Below are 21601 nucleotides of genomic sequence, written 5' to 3'. Positions count from 1 at the left end.
AAATGGTGTAAACTGCAGTCGTATTTGACTGAACAAACATAACAACCCTTAACTTAATAAGGGCCCCTGCATTTTTCTTGGGTAACAAGAATTTTCTTCTTATAATTCCAAAGTTTACAAGGTAGGGAGAAAATGTCCATTTGATTGGCAGAGAGACATATCAGATTGCCCACTCTGAGAAAGAGGAGAGGACACATATGGCTGCTCCTTATAATGGTCTTAACTGGAGCTTCTGATCAAAGCTGGACAGGTCGGGGACACTGACACATTGTGTGGCTCCTGTGGTATTTCACAGAGGAATGTAGCATTACATGAACACCAGTCTTCCAGTCGTACAGATGCATTTGTTTGATGGTGCACATGGTCCATCCATAGTTCATGAAGAGTTAGCCCCCTGATGTTGACAGAATGCTTGTAATGCCTGCGCTTCTTCAGTCTTCTGTTTTGTTCTCGATGAATTTAAGTTATTATGGATTTTAGGTCAAGAAAATCCTCCCTCTGGCAGCCCTAAGCTACACTTTGGCTTCACTTCAAGTATTTGAAGGTCTTTTGTTTCCTTTGAGGCATCAGCTCTCACATTTCAGACTGTGTGAAAACATTTCAAACTGGGGGCCCAGGTACAGTATGCAGATGGGGGACAGTTCTCCCAAGAAAAACACCATGTTTTTCCCTAACCAGTCTTTTTTGTTTCTAAACCTAACCAAACCTTAACAATTGCTGGGTCGAATCAGGAAACACTTTATATTTTGTGCCAGTAAATTAAAACAGTTTTAAAAGGCATTAGATACAAAAACAGCACTTTCAAATAACCTTTTATTGTGGGACTTTGCAAGGCCTACAAGCATAAATCCATACTTCTTCATCTGTTTGCAGGGAAAGGAGACAGAGATGCGGTGCAGGACAGTGAGGTGGTCCTGACCAAAATTAAGCTCTTTAGCAACTTCCAGGAGAGGCTCCTGATGGCAGAAGACTTGGTGTCCACGCTCTCCACTGCGTCCGTTTCAGAGCAGGATATCTCGGAGCCCATCACAGCCTCTGAGCTGAAGTACCGTCTTGATGAAAAGTCGGGGCCAGACTACCTATCTGCTATTTTCTCAGACTCCCAGCTGCCGAGGCTGTATACGTTTGAGTCTGAGGATTCTGGAGTGGAGCTGCCGAGTGGAGCTAACTCTCCGTCCACCCCAACAGGCTCGGAGCACAGCTTCGTGGTCCACAGCAGAGAGTCCTCCTGCAACTCCTGCATCCTGAACTCTGACCCTGCCTCTCTGCATGATGAACACACATCTGAGATCCATCAGGCAGAGGACTCAGTGGATATCAGTCTTAGTACAGCAGGGGATACTCAGGATAATGTGTTCACACACTCAGAGGAACTGAGTCCAGCTGTGAGAGTGGACCTGCTCACAGAGAGGGAACAGTGCAGGGCTGAGATGTGTGAACAGCTCCAGGACACCAGAGCTGTAAGAGATCGGACCTGCTCAGAGGACACGAGGCCGAGGAAGCACTCCTCACCAGGAGCCTGTGATGACATGATGGACAACGACTGTGAGCCTGAGCCCATAGGAAGGAGTGACACTATTGACAGCCTGAAGGACTACATGGACCAATGCTGCAGACTGAGTGAGGTAAGAACCAGATCCAATCCAAACTGACCCATCCATTTTCATTCTGCACTTGATGTATCCAGCACTTCCTCTGAGACCTTTCATTCTTGTTCCCAGGCCAGATGGGATAGGCTATATGTGACTTGCTCTATCGAAATCAGTCGCATTGACCCAAAGTCTTTTACGCAAATCCACGTTTATTTTGAAATGAGCCGTTGCGACTTCCGACTGATTTCGATAGAGCGGGTCACATATAGCCCCTGTCCCCCGGGTCTCCTTTTATTCTAGACATGTTACCTCCAAAAATTATATTTTCAACATTTGTGTTTTTTGTGCAGTAAATGTACGAGGATCAGACTATGTACAGACTGAACATGCAGAATGTTAGCGGTAGCTAGCTAGCTAACAACCATGTGTGTGCGAAGTGAGAATGATATTTTACAAAAGAAAACAATTCGGAGCTCACTGGTGGCCTTCTCCCACAAACATATAAAGTAAAGTAAACTTAATATAATATGTTACGTATACTTATACTTTTTCATTGATGTTCATTGTCATTATCTATAATGTTAAACTCTTTACCTTTCAGTCACATTGTCTACAATGCATTTTTAAGTATTATTAACACAGTCCTTCAATGTTCCGATTTTGTATGAACATAGTAACTGCATTTTTATTTTTTAAAGTACAGAAACTGCACCCATGCTTGGGCCTGTTCCTGTGCCAGGGACATGACAAAAAAGCAACTGTCCTCTTTCATCATGACATGCAGGGGCATGTTTCATTCATGTTATGGGGAAAAAAATAGTTATTTTCTTGTTCCCATCCAGAGTGAGAGAACAAAGTGAACTACTGAGGGAGCACCTGACAGCTGTGCATGCTGCAAAGTCATAATCATCTTTTTGATGTTCCTGAACACATCACAGACAGGCCTTGATTCACTGCTGGCAGCTCCTCCAGGGAGAAACTGATACAGCCTTAAGTTTTCCATATGAATGCCTTCTGCATTGACTGGAGGGAACACATTGTGGAAATGATTCTATAGGTTGCAAGCAGCTATTAAGTAAACAGGTTTTTTATTCCCGAGAATTTAGTTTGAAAGGGTGAACTCATGATAAGTATCAGTAACATTTCAAACAATAACGTTACTCCTTTAGATTCTAAAAGAATACTTTGACACTGAATTTTAGAGGTGGATTTCGCTTTCAATATTTAAAATGTTTAAATTCCCAAATCAATTAATTATACAGTTACCCTAGGCATTCTCACTTTAAGCTAAATGCTAGCGCCACTATGCTCACATACTCACAATGAGGATGCTAACAGGCTTACGCTTACCAGTTAATTAAGGTATCTATCTTAGTCTTGCATGTTAGCATAACATTCTGTAATAGGAACAAAACACAGAGTACAGCAGAGCCTGATGGGAATATCAGTAGTTTGCAAAACGTTTTTGTCAAAAACTGAAGTATTTGAGTTATCAGAATTATGAGCTGATGTTGGTCATCCTTTAAAAACCAAATGTCATTATAATCCATCCTGTAGCCGTCCCCCATATCCTCCCTGTCTCCCCCTCTTCAAAAATATCAAGCTCAAAGGCCTTTCTGAAGACAAGGCTTTTATTATTGTGGCCACAGCAGTCTAACTAAAATATGAGCGCCAGCTAACACTGAGGGAAGCAGTAAGGTGGTTGGGGGTGGGTGGGGGCATGCATTACAGTGCAGTCCATCGCATGTCATGCAGCACCTGTTCATCTGTGCAGAGCGACTGGAGATTTTCCTAGCAATACTGTTCCGGACCACCTGCCCCTCTCATCTGGAGCTCGCTGCTCTCAGGGCCTTCAGCTCGGCGGCCTAGCTGCATCAAATAAGTGTCAAATATCTCAAATGACTTACATATTTACCCAGAAAGAAGCTCTTTCAAGGATCCCTGGAGCCCCTGTGAGGTCATGGCGTGTGGCAGTGGCTTTTAGGGGCCCATCATGACAGGCTCTGGGGCTACAATGCTGGCAGGCAGTCAGGTGGTGGGCCCCCCCCCCCCGGGCATCTTCATCACTTATCACCACAACTAATAATGTAAATCCTTTCCCTGCTAAATGGGACTCTATAGTCCGCAGCAGGGGGATATTGGATTTTTCTTGCCTGAAATATGTGAACATGAGGATTGTCCCTGTGTTTACCCATGTGCCTTTTCTCCTCTTCTCTTTTCCTATGTCTTTAAACACCACAAGTCTGACGTCTGGAGGTTCAGATTCATTGAGTGCATAGCTATCATATTTCCAACATCAGGCAGTAACAGGGATCATATGGACCTGTTTATCTGCATGTCTAATACCACACTTGGTATCCATTTTCAAAGCATACTTATCTCATCAGTGCGGGTGTGAAATGTAATTAATGATTGCCGGCTGCTGGCTTCACTTGAACTCCTCAGCTGCACAGCAGGGAGAAACTGTTCCTGCCAGCTCATTTAAAGGGTTGCTTTATCCCTCCATAAACTCTTTAATGTGATCACATTTCAGTAGAGTTATGTTTTTGTCAGTAATGTTAGACAACATTACCAGTTATAGGAAGAAAAAAGGACCAGTTATGGGACTAAATTCATAAATGATCTAACATAAGTTAGACATTGTGGCAGCAAAACAGCTGGGACAAATTATCTTAAAAACAAGCAGGCAAACTGAACTGTACATTGTAAGTTATTATCTGTAAGCTTTTTCATTTCTTACAATCTTGACATGAACAAACGAGTCCAACCGAGTATGCCTTTCAGGAAAGATTGTTTTGACCTAAAGGGCTATGCGGCCCTAAAGCAACTGCTCCTGTATCTCTATCAAATGCACACAATGGTGACACCAAATTAGACAATAAAAATAGAAAGTATTACAAACAAAACCGTCTTTTCAATAGTAACATTAAACTGGAATTAATTTACATCTTAAATTATTAATTAACTTCAAATCGCCATTTTAAATCAAAATTGCGCTGCACACTTACTAAAGAACAGTAAAAAGCAACTACATGAGTAGTGACTTGATCCTATCCTTAAAACCGTGCATTGTATTGGTCGGCGTACTGGAATAGCTTAAAATATGTGTCGATATCTCAGTTCATTTGTAGGGCTGCGATATTATGGCCAAAAGTATGCTGTATATCTCACGGTAAACTATTTACAAACTATTCACTGGTAATGAAATGTTTTGAGCGTTTAGTTAAGAGGCATTTAATCTCACAAACGCAGCACCTCGTAGATCCCATGCAATTTGCTTATCAGGCCTCTAGAGGGGTGGAAGATGCTATCGCAACCCTCTTGCATCTTCTGCACACTCACCTCGAGACGCCAAAAGCCCATGTAAAGATTCTATTTGCCAACTTCTCATCGGCTTTTAACACCATCAAGCCAAGTATTTTACCAAATATTTTAACTGAAGAATTCTCACTTGAACCTGGTCTGATCTCCTGGATCGTTGACTTCCTCAGCTGTAGAACTCAGCAGGTCAAAATAGGCATGGCACTTTCTGACACAATAACTATCTGGATAGGCTCACCCCAGGTATGTGTCTTATCCTCTCTTTTATTTATTTTATACAGTCCTGCATTAGCACTTTTCCCAATAGGCACTTTATTAAGTATGCAGATGATACGGCCCTGGTCAGCCTCCTATTTGATGAGGAAGAGGAGCATGGGCCTGTCCTTGACTTCTTTATTAACTGGTGTGAGAAGTCAAACCTGCTTCTAAACACCTCAAAAACAAAGGAAATGGAAATTGATTTTAGAATAGCACAATCGCCCAACCCTACTCTTTTAAATAGCGAGCCCATTCAATGTGTCACTGAGTACAAATATCTTGGTGTCGTGCTTAACCACAAGCTCAGATGGGATGTTTGGTGTGAGAAAATAAATGCTAAGTCTCAACAAAGAATGTTTTTTTTAAGTAAATTATTGTCTTTTAATGTCGGCAACAGAATGGTTAAGGTGTTTTATCATGCTTTTATTGAAATTGTGCTCTCCTTTGGCATTATATGCTGGTTCGGCAACGCAACTGAGGCACAGAAAAGGTCGGTCAGGAGGGCCATAACATTGTCCAGTAAATTGACAGGAATCTCATTTGCTAATATAGAATGCTTATACAAGGACAGAGTTTTAAAATTGGCACACAATATTGTGAGTGACCTGAGGCACCTTCTTGCCTCTTACTTTGAACTGTTGCCATCCGGGCGGAGATATCGTGCCCCTTATATAAAAAAGAACAGATCTAGGCTGTCTTTCGTCCCACAAGCCATCAAACTCCTGAATAAATGATGGCTAGGACGCACTGTTTACCCAGCTGGTCTGGCCAACCTGGTCTCACCAGAATGCGTGACTCCACCACGACTCCTTAACACCGCAGTGCGTGGTGGAGTCACGAACTTTGCAACAACCCCAATGTAAAGTGAATGAGGCTCCTTTGTCGTGGTGCACACACGCATTTCTACAACGTCCAGCAGTGAGCTTTTATTCTATAAAACGTTTTTAAAATCTACTTTATAGCTTGTAGTAACTCACGGGAGGCTTTTTTAATTTTATTTGTATTCATAATAATTTTTATTTTTCGTCAGAATGTATTATGGTGCATTATTTACCAATTTTTGTTGTCAAAAAACAGTGCATTGTGTGTAATACAACTGTGATTTTTATTAAATTAGTTAGTTTTTAAGGAAGGCCAGAGCTTCAACTGTGTCAAATAGATTGTTCCCTTTAGTTAACGTTATTTAGAAGATAATTATATTCCTATTTGATCATGTCCCCTTTATTGTATTACGGACACAGAGAGCAATGTGAGCGTCCATTCCCATTGGATAACGGAGGATTTTACACCCGGAAGTAAGTATTCTCCTTACTGTCGATTGATTTTACAGTGATATCTGCACTACTCATCAACTCAAAAACACCAGATTATCCTTGTTAATTACACAACATTGATTGGTTTAAATGGTGTACAATGCTTTTGTATTTTCCCCTTTCGATTCGGAGAAACAAATATTTTTTCGGAGTTTTTGGATGGCAGAAGACACTACACTACCCAGAATCCTCAGCTATGGGACTACACCATGTGCTTAGAACGTGTCCTACCCCCCCCCCCCCCCCCCCCCCCCCCCCCCTTAGGTCACAGGCTCCTCCAACAGTGCAACACAACAAAACAGATACACAGAAAAAATAGTGCAAGTAAATACAAAAAGTAAAATAGTAAAAAGTGAAATAGTGCAATAAGAGTCCATATACAAGTGATTGGAATATGATATATTAGATACATCATTTCTAAGTAGCAGCCAGATGAATGTTATGGATGTTGTTTCTAAGTTCAGGTGTTTAATAGCCTTCTGGCCTGTGGGATGAAACTGTCCCTGAGTCTGGTGGTTTTAGTCCGGATGCTGCGGTACCGCCTGCCAGACGGCAGCAGACAGAACAGTTTTTGGCTGGGGTGATGGGGGTCTTTTATAATCCTGAGGGCTTTCTTTAAGGTTAACCTGGTATTTTTACTCCACTACATTTATTTTAGTTACTTTACAGATTTGGATTAATGATGTGAAATATAAACAACCCTTAAATCAGACTTTAGTTACACCTGAGTAAAATTCAGTGAAGGTGATTGTCAAGTGCCAACAATCAGGCGAGATATTTGATAGTTGGTGCTTGAGAAGACTAAATATTTATCTGCAGATCCCTATAAAGTATATTCATTTCTCGTTATTCTCTACTAATAGTTAATTAACCTCTTAAGCACGGCGGTCGCCCCATTGGACCCCTCCCACCGTTTTTTTTTCGAGATAATATCTCAGGGCTTCTTAACATTTATGAAACTATTAATGTGTAGCACCAGATTAACGGGAAGAATCTCAGCTAACTGAAGATATGAACCATTTTTACCAAAACAAAACACAAGTCTCATAAGAAGCGTCTAAATGACCCCTGAGCGAAAAAATTCTAACGCACTGCGGCACACAATTCAAGATAAAGATACCCTTATTACTTATCGTAGCTGCACATACAATATATCCGATTAAAGCTGAGACTCCACTGATTATTTAGGTATAGTATCATCACTGAGCGATCCGAACTTGCGACAGGGGAAGCAAACACAGACATCACAACACGTACCTTTACGGAGCTTTTACGGCAGATCGTCTCACCGTAGCTGTCAATTAGGTCAAAAGACGTGTTCAATGGCATTAAGACGAAAAAAAAAATGCTACAACTGTTGATCCATAGGTTGATAATGTACCTGTGCCTTTGAAAAAATTATTTATAATCCATAATTCCATTTTTTTTGTAAAAATCGGAGCGGAAAAGTTAGCTGCCACCAGAGTGTATGCAGCTTCCGGTTTTGGTAACGCGTCACTCTCACTCCTTATTTGTTAACGTTTTGGTGTGTATATAACTTTCCCTCGATTCCATTGGCTCTAGCGGTTATAAAGAGATTTCATTCTTCAAAATCGAGCAAGGGGGGCCAGAGATAGGTCAAATCCACCCAAATGACCCCAGAAGTGGGGTTTTTTGCAACCTGGTCTCACCAGAATGCGTGACTCCACCACGACTCCTTAACACCGCATTGCGTGGTGGAGTCACGAACTTTGCTACATTTACGTGTCTGCACCACGCAAACAACCCCAATGTAAAGTGAATGAGGCTCCTTTGTCGTGGTGCACACACGCATTTCTACAACGTCCAGCAGTGAGCTTTTATTCTATAAAACGTTTTTTAAAATCTACTTTATAGCTTGTAGTAACTCACAGGAGGCTTCTTTTATTTTATTTGTATTCATAATCATTTTTATTTTTCGTCAGAATGTATTATGGTGCATTATTCACCAATGTTTGTTCTCAAAAAACAATGCATTGTGTGTAATACAACTGTGATTTTTATTAAATTAGTTCGTTTTTAAGGAAGGCCAGAGCTTCAGCTGTGTCAAAGAGATTGTTCCCTTTAGTTAACGTTATTTAAAAGATAATTATATTCCTATTTGATTAAGTCCCCTTTATTGTATTACGGACCCAAAGAGCTGAGCGTCCATTCCCATTGGATAACAGAGCATTTTACACCCGGAAGTAAGTATTCTCCTTACTGTCCATTGATTTTATTTACAGTGATATCTGCACTACTCATCAACTCAAAAACACCAGATTATCCTTGTTAATTACACAACATTGATTGGTTTAAATTGTGTGCAATGCTTTTGTATTTTCCCCTTTCGATTCGGAGAAACAAATATTTGTTCGTAGTGTGTGGATGGCAGAAGGCACTACACTACCCAGAATCCTCAGCTATAGGACTACACCATGTGCTTAGAACGTGTCCTACCCCCCCCTTAGGTCACAGGCTCCTCCAACAGTGCAACACAATAAAACAGATAGGCTACACAGAACAAATAGTGCAAGTAAATACAAAAAGAAAAATAGTAAAATAGTAAAAAGTGAAATAGTGCAATAAGAGTCTATATACAAGTGATTGGAATATGATATATTAGATAAATAATTTCTAAGTAGCAGCCAGATGAATGTTATGGATGTTGTTTCTAAGTTCAGGTGTTTAATAGTCTTATGGCCTGTGGGATGAAACTGTCCCTGAGTCTGGTGGTTTTAGTCCGGATGCTGCGGTACCGCCTGCCAGACGGCAGCAGACAGAACAGTTTGTGGGGTGATGGGGGTCTTTTATAATCCTGAGGGCTTTCTTTAAGGTTAACCTGGTATTTTTACTCCACTACATTTATTTAGTTACTTTACAGATTTGGATTAATGATGTGAAATATAAACAACCCTTAAATCAGACTTTAGTTACACCGGAGTAAAATTCAGTGAATTCAGCCAACAATCAGGCGAGATATTTGGTAGTGGGGTGCTTGAGAAGACTAAATATGTATCTGCAGATCCCTAAAGCATATTCATTACTCGTTATTCTCTACTAATAGTTCATTAAAAACTGTATATAATGGCTATTTTGCACATCCCTTTCAAGATTTCAAGATTTTCTAAGGTTTATTGACATATCATATACACAACTACGGTGTAGTTATGCAATGAATGAAACACTTGGGTCACAGGTTCATCAACAGTGCATCACAAGACATCTATCGATATCTGTGTACCTCCACCATTAAACATATTCTGCACATTTCTTATACTATCTACATACATCTTATAAGAGTATAATTAATATGTATAATATCAGTTAAAATAAGTGCTTCAACATAGTTAACATTGAAGGAAAGTTGATTGTCAAGTTCCAAAACAAACCATGCAATATATTAGACGTTAAGTACTTTGTCAGGCTTAATATCTGTAGATACCCCCAAAGCTTTTTTCTTATTTAAAAGACGACCTTAACCTAAAGTATTCTTTAATGTTTAAATAAAGCCTTATAAGTTTGTCTGTTTTGCACATCCTCCTATCAGGCACTAAACTGTTTTATTGTAGAGATCACTTACAGTATCTTCTTGATATTTTCTATTCTATATTATTTATATCATTGACCTTCCACTTTCCCACTATATTAAGAGTATGTACTCTTAATATTGAAATGTTTTCATCAAATATAACACATTCAAAAGTGCTTTACAAAAATGAAAGACATTAAGAAAAAGGCATTTTAAAACAGTCAATAAAAAGCAACCCAATCTACCTGCATTGCATTACTCTAAACGTGTAATAACGTGCTTTAACCAGTAGGAGGTGCGGGTTAAAAAGCTGTCAAGTTTACAGTGTTAACAAAATAAAATATACTGCTGTTTCTGGTTTAGTTTACGACGGATATATTCTGTTATTGTTTTGATATTTGTAACACAAAAGCGATGTAAAAAACCCACAGCAACACAGAAAAGATGGTCTTAACATGACCCAGCGGTCTAGTAGTTAATAAAAAACAATAATATCAAAACAAATTATTACTACTAACTTTATTGTGAAATTAAAATAGAACGGTAAAAGAATAGTTTCCGGTCCATTCTGAGGCCCGATCTCTGTAGATAAATAAAGAACTACGACAGATGTGTAATGTTTAATGCAGCCAAACCATTCATTACAATGCATTCATGTGATGACTTTCAAAGAGTAAAGCAAGCACTGCTGAATAAAGTATGATTTGATCTTTGACGAAACGTTTTTTTCATTGGAATGCAGTTGGAGGTCAACCAATCACAGAGCTTGAGGCAAAGCGGAACAATAGCTGAGGATTCTGGGTAGTGTAGTGTCTTCTACCATCCACACACTCCGAAAACATATTTGTTTCTCCGAATCGAAAGGGGAAAATACAAAAGCATTGTACACAATTTAAACCAATCAATGTTGTGTAATTAACAAGGATAATCTGGTGTTTTTGAGTTGATGAGTAGTGCAGATATCACTGTAAATAAAATCAATGGACAGTAAGGAGAATACTTACTTCCGGGTGTAAAATGCTCTGTTATCCAATGGGAATGGACGCTCAGCTCTTTGGGTCCGTAATACAATAAAGGGTACTTAATCAAATAGGAATATAATTATCTTTTAAATAAAGTTAACTAAAGGGAACAATCTCTTTGACACAGCTGAAGCTCTGGCCTTCCTTAAAAACGAACTAATTTAATAAAAATCACAGTTGTATTACTTACAATACATTGTTTTTTGAGAACAAACATTGGTGAATAATGCACCATAATACATTCTGACGAAAAATAAAAATGATTATGAATACAAATAAAATAAAAGAAGCCTCCTGTGAGTTACTACAAGCTATACAGTAGATTTTAAAAAACGTTTTATAGAATAAAAGCTCACTGCTGGACGTTGTAGAAATGCGTGTGTGCACCACGACAAAGGAGCCTCATTCACTTTACATTGGCGTTGTTTGCGTGGTGCAGACACGTAAATGTAACAAAGTTCGTGACTCCACCACGCAATGCAGTGTTAAGGAGTCGTGGTGGAGTCACGCATTCTGTTGAGATCAGGTTGGTTTTTTGGCTAAATCTCTCTAAAAAAGTCAAATTTCACTTGTTTTGCATCAATCTTGATACAGGGTACTTATTATATGTTGTACTTTGGATTCCTAAAGCTTGTAGTCTACTAACCCATCATCCAAGGGTAGTTTTCACTATAAGTAAAAAAATGTTTTGGACGGACACTATAATTTACAGTTTTTTACTATGTAAAATCTGAATTTTCTTTAAAATAAAAAACATCTATATTGATTCTGAATTTTCTACATCCAACTCACAGGTTTATCATTACTTTGAGAATAAAGATTATTAATTTAACCCTTTTAGAAGGGAAGATATGGTCATTTGTTCTGGGAATGTCATTTTCGAGCCTGAGACCTGAAAAACAGGCTATGGGCTTAAGAGGTTAAAAACTGTATATAATGGCTATTTTGCACATCCCTTTCAAGATTTCAAGATTTTCTAAGGTTTATTGACATATCATATACACAACTACGGTGTAGCTATGCAATGAATGAAAAACTTGGGTCACAGGTTCCTCAACAGTGCATTACAAGACATCTATCGATATCTGTGTACCTCCACCATTAAACATATTCTGCACATTTCTTATACTATCTACATACATCTTATAAGAGTATAATTAATATGTATAATATCAGTTAAAATAAGTGCTTCAACATAGTTAACATTGCAGGAAAGATGATTGTCAAGTTCCAAAACAAACCATGCAATATATTAGACGTTAAGTACTTTGTCAGGCTTAATATCTGTAGATACCCCCAAAGCTTATTTAAAAGAAGACCTTAACCTAAAGTATTCTTTAATGTTTAAATAAAGCCTTATTAGTTTGTCTGTTTTGCACATCCTCCTATCAGGCACTAAACTGTTTTATTGTAGAGATCACTTACAGTATCTTCTTGATATTTTCTATTCTATATTATTTATATCATTGACCTTCCACTTTCCCACTATATTAAGAGTATGTACTCTTAATATTTAAATGTTTTCATCAAATATAACACATTCAAAAGTGCTTTACAAAAATGAAAGACATTAAGAAAAAGGCATTTTAAAACAGTCATTAAAAAGCAACACAATCTACCTGCATTGCATTACTCTAAACGTGTAATAACGTGCTTTAACCAGTAGGAGGTGCGGGTTAAAAAGCTGTCAAGTTTACAGTGTTAACAAAATAAAATATACTGCTGTTTCTGGTTTAGTTTACGACGGATATATTCTGTTATTGTTTTGATATTTGTAACACAAAAGCGATGGAAAAAACCCACAGCAACACAGAAAAGATGGTCTTAACATGACCCAGCGGTCTAGTAGTTAATAAAAAACAATAATATCAAAACAAATTATTACTACTAACTTTATTGTGAAATTAAAACAGAACGGTAAAAGAATAGTTTCCGGTCTATTCTGAAGCCCGATCTCTGTAGATAAATAAAGAACTACGACAGATGTGTAATATTTAATGCAGCCGAACCATTTATTACAATGCATTCATGTGATGACTTTCAAAGAGTAAAGCAAGCACTCCTGAATAAAGTATGATTTTATCTTTTACGAAACGTTTTTCAGAACCAATCACAGAGCTTGAGGCAAAGCGGAATAGCTGAGGATTCTGGGTAGTGTAGTGTCTTCGGCCATCCTAAACTCTGAACAAATATTTGTTTCTCCAAATCGAAGGGGAAAATTACAAAAGCATTGTACACAATTTAAACCAATCAATGTTGTGTAATTAACAAGGATAATCTGGTGTTTTTGAGTTGATGAGTAGTGCAGATATCACTGTAAAATCAATCGACAGTAAGGAGAATACTTACTTCCGGGTGTAAAATCCTCCGTTATCCAATGGGAATGGACGCTCACATTGCTCTCTGCGTCCGTAATACAATAAAGGGGACATGATCAAATAGGAATATAATTATCTTTTAAATAACGTTAACTAAAGGGAACAATCTATTTGACACAGCTGAAGCTCTGGCCTTCCTTAAAAACTAACTAATTTAATAAAAATCACAGTTGTATTACACACAATGCACTGTTTTTTGAGAACAAAAATTGGTAAATAATGCACCATAATACATTCTGACGAAAAATAAAAATTATTATGAATACAAATAAAATAAAAGAAGCCTCCCGTGAGTTACTACAAGCTATAAAGTAGATTTTAAAAACGTTTTATAGAATAAAAGCTCACTGCTGGACGTTGTAGAAATGCGTGTGTGCACCACGACAAAGGAGCCTCATTCACTTTACATTGGGGTTGTTTGCGTGGTGCAGACACGTAAATGTAGCAAAGTTCGTGACTCCACCACGCACTGCGGTGTTAAAGGAGAGGTGTCATGCTTTTCCGGTTATTACCCGTCCCCTTGTGTGTTATGAAGGTTTTTATGCATGTAAACGGTGTGCAGAGTCAAAACCCTCAAAGTACAGCCTATAGCGAGTAAAACTCTAACACAGAAAAAACTTCCCCAAAACGCCTCGTTGGAGATACGTCATTGTCCATTTGATTCTTCCGGGTACGGCATGATGTCAACCCTTACCCAGCCCAGCCCTGATAGCGTGTCTGATTGGTTAGGGCTACAGACAACCCCCTTCCCCCCCCCCCCCGCCTCACTGAAGAAGTGAGGGTCATCTCCTGGAAGGAATACCCTTTCTTATCTTAATTAGGCTCCAAAAACCACCAGGGGTGTGTTGACTTGAAAAGAGATGAGTAATCCATCTGATGAATATCACTTTATCCCTTTGAACCTGATTGAAGCATTTTGTGTCAAAATGTATTGGGATGATGAAGCAGAGAATGTTGAGGTCGTAAAACCAAATCAACCTTTAAAAAGATGCTCAAGCGCTCAGAAGAGCTGAGGAGGACTGCAGAGCTGGAATATCATGTGACCTTAGACATTTAATAATGTTGCTGACTTAAATGTCACTAAACCTACATTTCAATTAAAGACTAAGAATCAATCCACATCAGAGTCAAATGCCAAAACTAACAGTGGACAGAAGGAAACTCCAGCACACAGTGTGTTGAGAAGATACAGTGCAGCAGAGACACTGTGTGTGTGTGTGTGTGTGTGTGTGTGTGTGTGTGTGTGTGTGTGTGTGTGTGTGTGTGTGTGTGTGTGTGTGTGTGTGTGTGTGTGTGTGTGTGTGTGTGTGTGTTGAAGAGGAGCAGCGTACGTGCTCTGCTCGTACCTTCCTCCCTATCTGCAGGCTCCGCACATCTGGTGCTTCATTCTTTTCCAACACGGTCATGATAGGAACGTCATTTGGATTCAGCAGAGATACTGAAACACTCACAAGAGGGTCAGAGGGAGCCTCAGGTCCCACAGATCTGGGATTTTATTGTTGATCTTTCTTTAGTTAACATGTGAAAGAGGAAACATTTTAAGCATAAAAGCAAATATTACTTAAATGTTCACCGTCCGGCAGTGGCTCAGTCAGTAGGGGCTTGGACTGGGAGCTGTAGGGTCGCCGGTTCAAGTCCCCGACCAGACCGAAAATATGGAGTGTGGACTGCTACTTGGGGAGGTCCCAGTTAATCTCCTGCCCTGCCGTGGTGCCCTTGAGCAAGGCACCGGACACTCCCCCACTCCGATTGCTCCCCGGGCGCTGTGCAATAGCTGCCCACTGCTCCTAGTACTAGACTCCTGGTGCTAGACTCCTGGTGCTAGACTACTGGTACTAGGATGGGTTAAATGCAGAGGCCAAATTTCACTGTGTGTGCTGTGTGCTCTGCATGTGTGACCATTAAAGAGGGTTTCATCCCTCCCCAATTCTATCTTCTAAACCTTTTGATAAAAAAACTAACAAAAAAAGTAGGGTATTCATTTAAACCATGCCTCAGTGAACAATCTATGGATTCCTGATACCTTATCGGATAGGCATACATCTAAACACTTTTGGAAATACATTTAAAAAACAGCAAAAATAAGACGTTTTGAGTAGGGATTCCTGATGTGGCATCGTCCACTGATGGTTACATCAGAGAAAATTCCTGCTCATTATTGGACGATCTGGCTGTATTTGTTGTGTTGGACATGAAGCTTTCATCCTGGGTGCCTCAGTCTGCTCGCTGTGTGAGACGTTATTGGCTTTTGACAGAGGAAGCTCAGAGGAAGTGCAGCAGGATGTGTGTTTGTTTGCATGTGCTTTCCAATTTTTACGCACGCAGAAGAGGGCATTCCTGAATCTCACCCTCTTTTCCCGGCTGTGGATCAAGAGGTCTCTGTGGGCCGAGGATAAGATCAGCCCAGCCCTGATAGCGTGTCTGATTGGTTAGGGCTACAGACAACCCCCTTCCCCCCCCCCCCCCCCCCCCGCCTCACTGAAGAAGTGAGGGTCATCTCCTGGAAGGAATACCCTTTCTTATCTTAATTAGGCTCCAAAAACCACCAGGGGTGTGTTGACTTGAAAAGAGATGAGTAATCCATCTGATGAATATCACTTTATCCCTTTGAACCTGATTGAAGCATTTTGTGTCAAAATGTATTGGGATGATGAAGCAGAGAATGTTGAGGTCGTAAAACCAAATCAACCTTTAAAAAGATGCTCAAGCGCTCAGAAGAGCTGAGGAGGACTGCAGAGCTGGAATATCATGTGACCTTAGACATTTAATCATAATAACCCATTGTTCATTTCAATGAATAATGATGAGTGCAGCATTAAAATACTCAATCATACTCAAAACATCAAAACACATTTTAAGCATAATCAGCCCGTTAGCTGTATCTAAAATGTTGCTTAGAGGAGATGTTGGCAGGACATCAGAGTATGATGAACCTTTTATTTTTTATGACGCATTGAAAGAAGAATGCAGATGAAAGTGTCCATGGTCAAGAGCCTCTGATCCCCAGAGGATCCTCACAGGAAGTGATGTCAGTCCTCCAGCCTCAGACCCATTGTTCCACTGTGTTTCCATCCCAGCTAGCTGACTGGGGCTCCAGTGTCCGTGGCACAGGAAAGAGGGGGACAGACCCCGACCTGAGCTCACATCCTGCTTTTGTCAGGATACTTTTAGGAATGTTGATCATTGGATAAATATTTGCTAAAAAAAACTTGTTTTCTTTTTTACATTGCTGAAAAACTGCAGCTCCTGGCTCATGACATTATGGGATCTAAGTTATGCAGCAAACCCTTTGTATTACTTCAATGTGTGTTGGTTGTGTTATAAAACCTTTTCTACCATGTGGAAAATAAGACATCTGAAAATCTGTCAAAGAATATTCAAGATGTAAGTGAGTCTGACAATTATGTCAGAAATGACCCTGAATATTCTCATCCTGAAAATGTGGTTCTTTGAAAGCAGTTTTAAGATGATTGTTAAACCTTGACAAAGTTCTACAGTTTATCATATCATTTTGTAAAATGTTTATATAATTAATCCTCATTTCAAAGTCAAGTTAAACACAAAATCTTCTGGCTCCAGTGAACTTTTTACCAACTCACAATATTATCGTTTTCTTTTCTTTTTAAGTTATCAGACTTTTTTCCTATTCCATCCTTTGCAAGTATAAGTACTGTAACTCTTCATTACGGAAATTAAATTAAGCTAATTACAGAAACAGAAAATGCTGATTGTCTGAGTTAAACCATCATTAAATTAAACCACTTCCTTTTTGATTCAAAGAAAGCAATATGTAATCCAAAATGACTTAATGTTAACTTGGCCATGATCAATGTCTGATAATACAATGATGTACAATGATTCAGGTGATAAGGTGGGCGGGGGTTACCTTGGTTGGTTATGGGCTAATGGTTTCCCAACCCAAAAAACATTGTGACATCACAAAGTGGCAAAATCTGATCAGCTCATTTTCAGACAGGTTTTTTAAGTAGGTGGATCAGGACCAATAGAGAGAGGATCTTTTTTCCTGAAAAATTCCAAATCTCCTATCAGCTTCCTGCTGTAATCCTGACTAACCTGCCCCCCCTCTGTGTGTCTGGGGCCAGCAGGCCAGTCCCAGCCCTCTGAGCTCCGGCCTGGGTTACCTGGAGCACATCTGCCAGCTGATGGAGAAGATGGGCCAGCTGCAGGAGACCAACCTCCGTCTGCAGAGGCACATCAGCAGCCTGCAGAGGGGCGGCCGGGGGGCGAGGACCAGAGAGGTGGGACTCTTATTCTGCTGTCTGGGGGGGCGGGGGGGTTATGGGCAAGGATTGTATTTCTGATGTATAATTGTCTGTCTGATCACAAATCATGTTGAAAATCCCAGTATAGTACAGATTTTAGTCAAAGTTTTAAAACTTTGGAACAGATTTGTAATATTACATTTGAAAAGAGAAGCAATTAGACAAATCTTGTGTTTTAAATGTTTGAATCATTCTTTTCAATTTAGTTTAACCTTTACATTTTATCTTCAAAGTTCTGATATGTGAAAACGTATCTAGCATCATTTAATCGCTCTGGTTTATCATTATCCTGAATGAGAGTACCAAATATCACATACAGTATTTTAAAAGTGTTGTGTGTTCAATACTGTAATTTGATTGGTGCAATATCTGTGTCTGTTGAATTCTACACTGCATTCTACAATTCTACAATCCAGCACTGCTGACTCAGCATGTGTTGAAATAACCTGGATGAAGAGAGTGTGGGAATCAGTGCCAACATTATAGAGAACCGCAGTGACGCGTCCTAAAACCCGGAAGTAAACTCCTTCCGGTTCCTTCATCAAAAACGCAATGCAATTTCTCCATAGGATTTTGGAAAATAGCTCGAAATAAGGTTGACACACATTTAAGAGACGGATCACGTTTTGTTCAGCCAGATAATATCCACATGTCTACCCTACTTTTATAATTTTCGAATCATAAATCTAGTCGCCAGAAGCAAAATGCTAACGTTATGCTATAAACGAAGGGTCGCTGCTTCGCCAACTTAAGATCCATATTCAAACATACAGATTCTAAATGGTACAAGTTGAAGCGTTTGTTTGAACAGTTTGCAGGAGGCAGGTACTTGCTTTCAAGCAGAACAGGGCAAACAAACTTAGCGGGAGTGTTTTACGTGTTCGGTGTAATGACGTAAAACGGCCTGGACAACTTCTGTAGTCCTATTCAGCCACTTGTTAACAACCATCGCTTTTCAGACACGTAAACTCTTCAAAAATCATCAGCGGGGTCACTGCTGATGTATTTAATGTCGTAGAACAAAACGTGATCCGTCTCTTCAATTTGTGTCAAACACAGACCTTATTTCGAGCTATTTTCCAAAATCCTATGGAGAAATTGCATTGCTTTTTGTCGAAGGAACCGGACGTGGTAAAAATGCTAACTTACTTCCGGGTTTTAGGACGTGTCACTGCGGTTCTCTATTAAAGGTGGGGTAGGTAATTTTGGAGAAACCAACTCGAGATCGCTAAAATTTGAAAATACACAGCCAGAAAAAATCTGCCACTTCCTTACAAAGCCCCTCCTCCAACACACACGAACGCGCACATGACCAATGAGGGCACGAGATAAGTTTGTGCACAGATGGAAGGCTGACAGGCAGGTAGGCCATCCAGTTATTTTAGCTGGGCCGGCTAAAATGATTGGTCGTGCTTTTTACAGTGCTACGGCTTCCACAGATGATATTTTTTTATGGATTTTTTGTCAAAGCACTTAAGATATTCATTGCTATCGGGATGTTAAGAGCATTCCATGGAATATAACAAAAAGTGTATCTCGAGCCGGTTTCTCAAACTTACCTACCCCACCTTTAAGCTATAGAATAGCATAGACCTTCCAAATGTCATATAAATATTGTATGTAGCATTGCTGTCTGTCATGCCCCTTTCACACCAACGCGGTTCCCGTTCTAGCTCCGTGCTAGAGCTTTTCTGGTTCGGAACCGTTTTTTTTTTCCAGCCCCCGTTTTGTTCACACCGCCCAGAGCCCAACTGGTGCTGCCGCTGCTGCGTCATGACGTCACCGCTTACGTCGCTGATTTTCTCCCCAACGGCGCTCACAACAACAACAATGGGGGACTGCGTCGGGTCGATGATCGTGTTACTTTTAATCATACGAAGCCAGATTAAATTAAATAACTACTTTTCCAACCTTATACTATCTCCAGAGTGCCGTGGTTCATTGTTTATTAATGTGTTTCAGCTGCATTTACAGACCGCTGCAGTGCTGCCCGCTGTTTGGCATCACAACGCTGTTATGAAAGTTTCTCTGGTATAAAATGGGTGATGTTAGCATAGCAACCGAAGCTAAACTGACTATCTTGACTACTTGTTGCTATCCTATTTGGTGCTTGATAAGAACCGGTTTTTGGGGAAAGAGCCGGCCCGCTGCGGTGTGAACAGGAAAAAGAGAGAGAGAGAGAGAGAGAGAGAGAGAGAGAGAGAGGAGGAGAGAGAGAGAGAGAGAGAGAGAGAGAGAGAGAGAGAGAGAGAGAGAGAGAGAAGAGAGAGAGAGAGAGAGATAGAGAAGAGAGAGAGATAGAGAGAGAGAGAGAGAGAGAGAGAGAGAGAGAGAGAGAGAGAGAGAGAGAGATCACTGTTGCAAATTAAATTAAACACATTTTTGACACGCAGACACTGTATGTGTGACAGTAGGATTCATGTAGTAACTAGACCACTGGTAAAGTTAGCAATGCAATGCAATGTTTTAATGCTGTAAAGCACAAACTGTTCTTCACTGTTTTCAAACTAAGCTGAACGATGTAAACCTCAATTAGATCGATGCTCTGATTTTTTTAAATAATGAGGAAAATATGAATGCATAGCTATCAAAGCACAGGTCAGTTTTGCTGCCTTAGCTGCTATTCACACGGTTAAACAAATAACAACGATAATGCCAAAAGCATATCAAATTGAAATCAATAGATTAACAATATAAAATGCTAAATGAAGAATATGGTGATATGCATCTGGTGTTCTTCCTGCAGGACTTCTTCCAGCAGCACTGCAGCTGTGGAGCAGCAGAGCTGGCGTTCCAGGACCCTCACAAGAGACCCTCCAGGAGTGAGTGCCTGTCCCCCAGCGGGACCCTGTCCGACCTGTCCACCATCCACGAGGTCGGCCGGCACCCCCTCCTATCCACCAGGACAGGTATTCTGTCTGCAGTTTGACATTGTTTGTTTCAGAACAGTTCTGTCCTTCAGTGTGCTTTTGAACAAATGTGTATTCAAACTTGGTCGGCAGCGGATGTACAGTATTATGTTTATGTATTATATTGGAAGGAAATAGAGCACCTGGTCAGAGTAATTGTTGGGTCGTAGATTATGGAAATGTACAGTGTTGGAAGAAGTATTCAGATGCTTTACTTGAGAAAAAGTAGCAATATATTATTGTCAAAATATCTGAATTCAAAATCTTACTAAAGTAAAAGCACAAAAGTATTATCAGCTCAATGAACTTAAATGAAGAAGTAAAAGTAGTCATTGGGCAGAACAATTGCCTTTATGTGTGTTTATAATGTTATATTATTGACTTTATGTAAAATATTTAGGGCTGTCAAGTTAACGCGTTAATAACGCGTTAACACAAAAAAAAATTAACGCCACTAATTATTTTAACGCGATTAACGCATGTGTATTTTTTGTCCTCGGCCGCCGTAGTTTCAGAGCGCATCGAGTTTAAAATACCATCTACAAGCTGATGCTGACAGCCCCGCTCCTGCTGCCCGCTTGTGGCAGACCACACTTCCACGCTCACCGGCAGGCCCGGACTGGCCATCGGGAGGACCGGGAGGGTGTGTGTATGTGTGGTGCGAGCGAAGCACACCTTACGTGTTGTTGTTAGCATCTGGTGCTAGCTAGCTGAGCTAACGGATATAAGGAGCTGTTTCAATGAAAACAGAGGAGCGACATTTCGCCGACAACTGCGCCGAGCACTTGACTTTATGCAGGTAGCCAGACAGCACACTCAGCACGGATAGTGCGCGCAACACAGCTCATACACACAGGCATATATGCCTTGAGCTGCACATAGCTCCAACGATCCATCACAGTGTCTCCACATTCTCACACACACACACACACACACACACACACACACACACACACACACACACACACACACACACACACACACACACACACACAC

General features: G+C 40.1%; 1 protein-coding gene across 2 annotated transcripts in view; it reads left to right on the top strand.

Moving 5' to 3' along the window:
* Positions 1 to 21601, top strand: part of si:ch211-250c4.3 (uncharacterized protein LOC100535981 homolog) — an 86034-nt gene that overhangs the window by 10330 nt on the left and 54103 nt on the right. The window contains exons 2-4 of one of the 2 annotated variants that reach the window (XM_034142187.1): positions 874 to 1625; positions 17520 to 17672; positions 20443 to 20605. In XM_034142187.1, coding sequence (XP_033998078.1) covers positions 874 to 1625; positions 17520 to 17672; positions 20443 to 20605 — 1068 coding nt within the window. Of the gene's footprint in view, positions 1 to 873; positions 1626 to 17516; positions 17673 to 20442; positions 20606 to 21601 lie in introns of both variants that reach the window. The other variant, XM_034142186.1, reaches the window with a different exon arrangement.

This window comes from Trematomus bernacchii, unplaced genomic scaffold (genome assembly GCF_902827165.1).
Source record: "Trematomus bernacchii unplaced genomic scaffold, fTreBer1.1, whole genome shotgun sequence".
Taxonomy (NCBI): domain Eukaryota; kingdom Metazoa; phylum Chordata; class Actinopteri; order Perciformes; family Nototheniidae; genus Trematomus; species Trematomus bernacchii.
The sequence above is the reverse complement of the archived record's forward strand: the minus strand, read 5'-3'. Positions and strand labels throughout refer to the sequence as shown.